The 7,163-nt window shown below is 34.9% G+C and overlaps 1 protein-coding gene across 1 annotated transcript in view; it reads right to left on the reverse strand.

The window, feature by feature from the left end:
• The window catches only part of NRDE2 (NRDE-2, necessary for RNA interference, domain containing), a 40,985-nt gene that overhangs the window by 20,320 nt on the left and 13,502 nt on the right, over positions 1-7,163 (reverse strand). The window contains exon 2 of the mRNA XM_010003747.1: positions 663-771. Coding sequence (XP_010002049.1) covers positions 663-771 — 109 coding nt within the window. The remainder of the gene's footprint in view (positions 1-662; positions 772-7,163) is intronic.

Below are 7,163 nucleotides of genomic sequence, written 5' to 3' on the forward strand. Positions count from 1 at the left end.
AGAATTTTTCTATCATTACTACCAACAGCCATGATAAACACAGGAGGCTGTATCAAATTAAAAGTGATTTATGTTAGTTATAGTGTAGATATGCCACATATAGCAATCATTTCAGTAAATATATGAAAACTAGTTCTTGAGCAAACATGGTGGCTTAAAGCTCATTTTCATCACTCACTTCAGTGATCAACATGTTCTACAGAGCTGCATAACTTGATACATGTAATATTTCATTAACTCACCTCTTCAACTGGTTTTTAAAAAGTAAATGACTGTGAAATGGCTGATTGAATTGGTTTTCACAGAGAAATCACAAAGATGATGCTTAATCTTAACAAGGGTTACTCAGGACATTCAAAAGCTAATGAAGATTCATGATCACTCAGTTTTCTTTCTATTCTGAAATAACAATGATTTAAACACAGCTGGGAGAAAAAGAAAATGGAAATATAATAGCCTAAGTATAATTTCTCATTATTTTAAGTTAAAGGACATGGAAGCATTATTCATACTTTTATGTGTGACTCAGTTCAGCCCTTTTTAAATACTGCAGAGTGGAACGAAAAGCAGCCTTAAAAACTCCCAATTTTGGTCTCATGCAACAAAAGATAAGTAGGACATAAGAAAGAGGCTATTTTAAAAGATATTGACGTATATTCTACCTTATTAGTGGTGATTTTTCAGGGGGGAGATTTGCAACTTCTGTAGTGCGCTGATGCAGTAATAGTGCATCTTCCGTAGAGAAGCTTGGGTTACTAAGCCAGTCCAATTCTGCAGGTAAAGAAAAGTGTGAGATCAACACAAATTAGATTCCTATGCTTTTTCCAATCTAGTTAGTAGGCAGCTAACTTTGCAGCAAACATCATTAAGTCCTGTGTGACAATTGAGCACATCAGAAGGCAATCCATAAAATTTTCATTTAGCAGAACACTAGGTTTTGATGAGGTAAAATATTTAGAAACTGAAATCTTCCCTGACATCAAGAGAAGTTTTAAAAATCCCACTATATTATAATAATTTGAAGTTCATACTGCAAGCAGATGATGTTTTATACACTGCTATATATTTAAAACAAAAACCCAAATCTGTCCAATATTAATTTTTTACAATGGAAAATTTCTAACTTTTTATACATATATACTGTATACATTTTATATGTAAACATATACATATATATTGTATATTAATATATTATATTAATTATATGTGCGTAATTATATAAGAACTTGTGTCTTCAAATATTTTATAATTATCATGTATAATATATACTATAGATATGTATATATTTTAATTTAAAGAATAAAATTGAAAAAATTACACAAGAGCATAATCACTTGAGAAGTGTAGTTAATGAATGCAATACAAGTTATGCAAACTTACAAAACTGCACTTCACTCACTGTACAGAAAATATTTGAATCCAAATTTTATTGATGGGAACACCCACTACCGGTAAGAATACTTCAGAGTTTTATACAAGGTCAAAACATGTCACTGGATTCTCAGTTCTCTAACCAGTGAAATCAGACATTTAAATAGCGTGAAAAAAAGGTTATCTCATGCTAATTTTGATATTTTAGTAAGCATTAAGTATTCTGCATCTCGACCTCAGCCATTTCAGTAATCCGATAAGATCAGACACCGACAGGATGTGGAGGGGGAATGTTTTACCATAATTTTATTGATATTAGAAATTCTATAACAATTTTCATAGATATTTAATTTCTAGAATTCTTTTATGTAGGTGACATTTTCTAACATATTCAGCAACAAACTTTATTTCACATAAGCACAGAATTTAACATCAGCCTCTCCGGTGCCAGACCACAGGAGATAAAAAAAGAAGAAAATTTGGTCCCCCTGCCTGTTCTCCATGCTCTTCACAACCATTCTTGCCTCTGTCTTCTTCCTGTGACACTCCTGTCTTTCCGCTTTTCACTACACTGACCTCTAATCCTTAAATAGCATGAATTTATCTTCTGCCAAGCCATAAGTCTCTCCCTCCTTCTGAAGTTTCTTTCAGAAATAGCTCTTCATACCAAAATTCTGTCTTCCCTTTATTGTTGTCCACAAAAGGATTTAAAATGGAGCAGGCTGCAAAACAGTTTTTTAACCTAAGTTAAACTCTTGAAGAAGTACATACAAGCAAGCAAAGCTCCAGTTCACGTTTCCCAAGAGACTGGCCCTGCTACCAAAGGTCCCATGGGCAGGGAGGGACACCTCCCCTGGTTCCTCTTGAACCTCTGTGCACAGAAGAACCCACAATTCATGGCGCTGTCAGGACCAAAACACACTTCCCATGAGTGCCCCGAGCACAACACTGCTACATGCTGTTTCCCAGCTCACTGAAACAGGGGATGTAGACTGAAAACCAGAAATTTGGCTGTAAAATACGTAGGTGTATTACTGTAATCTTCTGCCTGGCAATCAGAATCACCAAACCCAAGGCAAACACACTCTCCTACTTTGAGTCAAATCAATATGAGATTATTTTTCCAGGGAAATACTTAGGATATATTAATGGAAAATTAGAAAAACTGTGATCCTTGTCTATTTAAAATCTTATTAAAATCTAGTACTTATTTTGAAAGAATCCACCCTGGCACAAACACCTTCGTTTTAAGTAAAGTGTCCATGATTCTAAAACTGTAAATCTACCACAAAGCATCCTTCCATAACCTTTGGTGAGTTTAAAGCAGAAAGATTTATGCGGGATAATATCCAAGCAACATTCCACTCACTTATCAATATAATGATTCCCCCTGCTAGGGAATAAAGTATTATGCAACAATAAGTTAATTGCTTATTTTTGTCATATAAGAGATGTATAAGGAACCAACGTAAAATCAGAGTTAGTTTTTAGAAGAATTGTATTTAGTACTTTCCATTAAATACTGAAATGTTTCTCATGGACAATTCTGTAACTATTACATATTTAAAACACACAGGAGTTAAATAAATTCATACACCAGATAACTACATAATCAAATTTGAATGAATAATTCAATACACGTCATGCAATACACTGAGTGCTGCCTTATATTTTCTGATATGTTAAAGGTATATTTATTAAACAGGACATTGCTTTTTAAAAGTACTATCTTCCTTATACTCTGTTATTTCTGCTCATTTTGGTAATGAGGATGGGTTCTAAAGGAACACAGAAGCAAACTGCAACCCTACAGTGTTTTTCCACTAGTTACACTCGGGTCTTCCTCAAACACAAATTCAGAGAATGTACAAATGTCCAGAGCACTCCAGATTTCAGTAAATGCAGCTAATCTGGGCATAAAGCCTTCCATTTATTTATTTACAGAATTAAAGGAGACACTTAATTCCCTTAAAAAATAAATCCATCTTTGTTTTGATTTGCATTTATTACCCAGATTCACTTAACAAAACAGAAAAAAATACTGGATGGCAAAGTGTAAAAGTGTATCACATAATAGCATAAAACTGTAACTTAATAGCCAGACAGATCTCCTTACAATTATTATATATTCCAATTACATAGAAAACTTACCTAATTTGTCTTTGGCCAGAAAGCCAATAAAATACTTCAGGCACAAAGATATTCTCTGTAGCCTTTAAGTTTCTCTTAATTTCAATAAGTTATTGTTTTCCTTTGTAACATATAATACATAAGTTACTATTATTATTTTTTGTAGAAATAAATTTATTGTAAGGTAGTTCTGTATTGATTTGAATGAAGGATTGTAGTTCAAAAATCACTTTAAAGGTAACATTAGTAATACTCATGACCAGAAATCACTGGGTTAGATTTTTTAAAAACTAAGCCTGAAAGCAGAATGACATTAAATAATTTGCCTTCAGTCATATAGAGTTGTTGATGACCAAATTCAGAATTCAAGACTTAGAATATTCAGGTTATTAGGAATAAAGTCTAAAATGTTTAAGATCTTGACCTTATGTCTTTTTAAATGCTGTACGCAACAAAACAGGCCTTTCATCAATGTCAAGAGCATAATATCAGGTCCCCCAAGATGAAGGTGGATAATGTATTTTTTAATAATATTCATTACTGCAAACACTTCAGATACAGATGAGCCCAAACTAGGAAAAAAATGTTTGCATGCAACTACAAGCATGCTAAATTTTATAACCTTGAGTCTACAGTGCCAAATCATTTCCAAATGGAGATACAGATCCTTAGCAGCACAAAGATCTTCAGTCTTAAAAACAAAAAATTGAAAGCAATTGAAAAATTTCTTCTTAGATGGAATTACTGATCACAGTGACAAAATTAACAGAGTAGAAAGTAAACAAAGAAAGCAGTCAAGCTCCAGTTGTTTTAGAAGACACAATGAAACATGGGGCTGACCAAGCATATTAATTTCACTGAGGCACAAAACACACATTAAACAAGAGGTAGCACCTGAACTGGCAGAGCAGTGAGAAGCAGTTGTCTTTATATTTCACTGTTTAAAAGGCTTTTCTAGGACCAGAACCACATTCTTGGCAAAATTGGCAAAATTTTCCTTCTCCTCCTCTTAGCAAATTAATCCTGCAGCTCACAAAAGGATGAAGCCTAAATTTCCAAGTTGTGTCCTCAATCCGTTACACTCCCCACCACTGCCACAGCTTCCAGAATTACCTGCATTCTCTAGACCCTTCTACAGTACTTTGCCATATCCCTTAATTAATGGCTGGGGAACAGGCAGCCTGTGCTGTGTGAGATTGTGATCTCTCAAGATGTTTATTAGAATTGGCTAATGTACATATACTCATTTCCAAGCCCATCTATCCTGGTAACAGTTCAATTCACATTCCAGCCTCTCCCCCAGCTATGAGGCTTCGTCTAGATTTCTCTCTTCTCAGCAAATGCAGATTTTCACAGACCTCCTCTACGTTTGTCATTTCTCTCTCTCATCATAACAAATGTGACTGAAAGGGTTAAAATTCCTGAGAAGGATGGGAGAAATATTAAGTAGGCTGGCAGACAGCAAGCATGAATGAGATCAATTTCCCTGAGAAATCTGCCTTACATATAGTAAAATAATGTCTATTATTGGCACTATTAGAAATTAACTTTCAAGACGTAATTTTTACTTAACGTTACATGAAAGCATCTGTTATTCCCTTACAGATGTGAAATGACTCACTAACTTAGTACACTATTATTACAACGAGCACAAGCAGAATAAGGTTTCTTTTTTTATATTTTAGACTATTGTTTTAGGGCCTCCAAGGAAAATTCACCTTGAGAAATTGAGTCATAAACATTAGTCCCCTGACTGTGCCTTTGGCTTGGTTCTGTTTGAGCAGATGAGATTAAATTGTGCTTTTAGAAAACTGAAGAATCATACTGTCAGAACCAACCCCGGTAGTACAGTCCCTATGACTCTGTGGATACACCAGGGAAATGCTTAAGAGTTCTCCAACTACAGTGTTTTTTGAACAGTTTAACCAAACTGACCTAACAAGAACTGACCAATTCTTTCCATTACACAACATGCAAGTCCAAACCTCCTTGTAAATATGCTCCAGTGAATCAGTTAGCTGGATACAAACATTTCAAACATCAAAATGCATGCCAAACTTTAAAACTCTACCTTTTTTTTTGTGTGTGTTTTTTGTCAAATGTTAAGTTTATATTTTTCACAGACCAGATTTATGTTCTTAAAGAATATAAAGACAAAAAGACATACAATAGTTTTTGTGATAATATGCATGTACTTGTTTATTGTTCTACTCTACCATCCACATACATAAGCACAACAGTAGAAGCAACTTTTATACCTTCCCAAGGAAACAAAAATTAAAAATCTACAGTGCATGTCTACAGAGACAATTTTTATGAGTGAGGCAAAGCCTTTTTGTTGCCTCTCAGAATCCTGAAAATCTGTTTTCAGCAAAAATCACTGCACCATTTTACCTACGGAATAGTTCAGACTGTAAATAATGCTGTGCATAATGCTTGCTACTGTCAGTGAAGTTAATTATTACCACTGCTCTGCTCAGTACGGCTACTGATAAAGTTGCAGTTTATCTTCTACCAAAAACTAATTAAGCTCAACAACATAACTGCAAAAAAACATACACGAAATCACTTTGCACTCCAGAGGTTGCTGGCACTCAGCAATATAGCAGGATAGGAGCAGTGTACAGCACTACTGCAGTTTCAGGCAGAACTTACGTTTCTAAGTAGTTTAAAAAGGTTTGTAAGAGTTTGAAACAGAGGTGGTTGGAGAAATAAAAACTGGCCAGCATAATTACATTATTACTTTTACAATAAAACTATGAAGAAGTCCTAAATGACTGCAAAAGACACCTCAGTTTTGCCTGTCATGTTAAATACAACATACCCTGGTGATGTCTGTATTATGACGGACTTTGGCTTCTCATCAGCTCTGAGGAAAGAGTCAACTATCAGAGAGATATCAAAGTTGCCTGTCAAGTTCTCAAGTTCTCACAAGCTGAACATGTGAAATTTGATATATGCCACCACAAATGTGATTCTGAGTTAATATTTAATTTTTTGAACTTATACTGAAATGTGGTCATTAAAAACAAAGTAATATATTGACTAATTTGAGATTTGACTAATAAAGAGATTTTGTTCCTTAAAGTTTTGCCAATAATTCTCATACAAAAAACTTCCAGTAGACTAAAATGTAACTCATAAACACTGCTAATAACTGAAATGTAGATACCAAAGCCAGTCTTAACATCGTTTTCTGTGTAATTTGATCTTCAAGACAAGCAATCTATGGTGACACAGTCTACACATAACAAACCTACAGGCTAAATTTCCAGAGTTTTAAAACATACACAAGGTCTTACTACTAGAGAATTTTAATATACCTCTGCCTAGCAGAGAAGCTTCTCTCTTCCTAGAAGCTACAGTTTGGGATCTTATCACATTCACTGTTCCCTGCACCTACTGTCGTTACCAGAAAGGCTCCTGAACGTGGCTAGAACATCCCTCTACTGGCAGGCCGGTATCAACAGCTGCGATGGCACCCGGGGGTAATGCAGAACTGGTTAGAACAAGAAGGAAACCCCAGCCTGTATTGCTGAAAGATTCAAAAACTCACCATGCAGAATGAACCTAATATACAAGAAATTTAGCCTAAGTAAACAACTCTTCTAGAGTTTCCTCTTGTTGTGGTGACCAGAGGATGGGCCGACAAGGGGGGGGGG

Source organism: Chaetura pelagica, unplaced genomic scaffold (assembly GCF_000747805.2).
Source record: "Chaetura pelagica isolate M959 unplaced genomic scaffold, ChaPel_1.0 scaffold48, whole genome shotgun sequence".
In the NCBI taxonomy this organism is placed as follows: Eukaryota; Metazoa; Chordata; class Aves; order Apodiformes; family Apodidae; genus Chaetura; species Chaetura pelagica.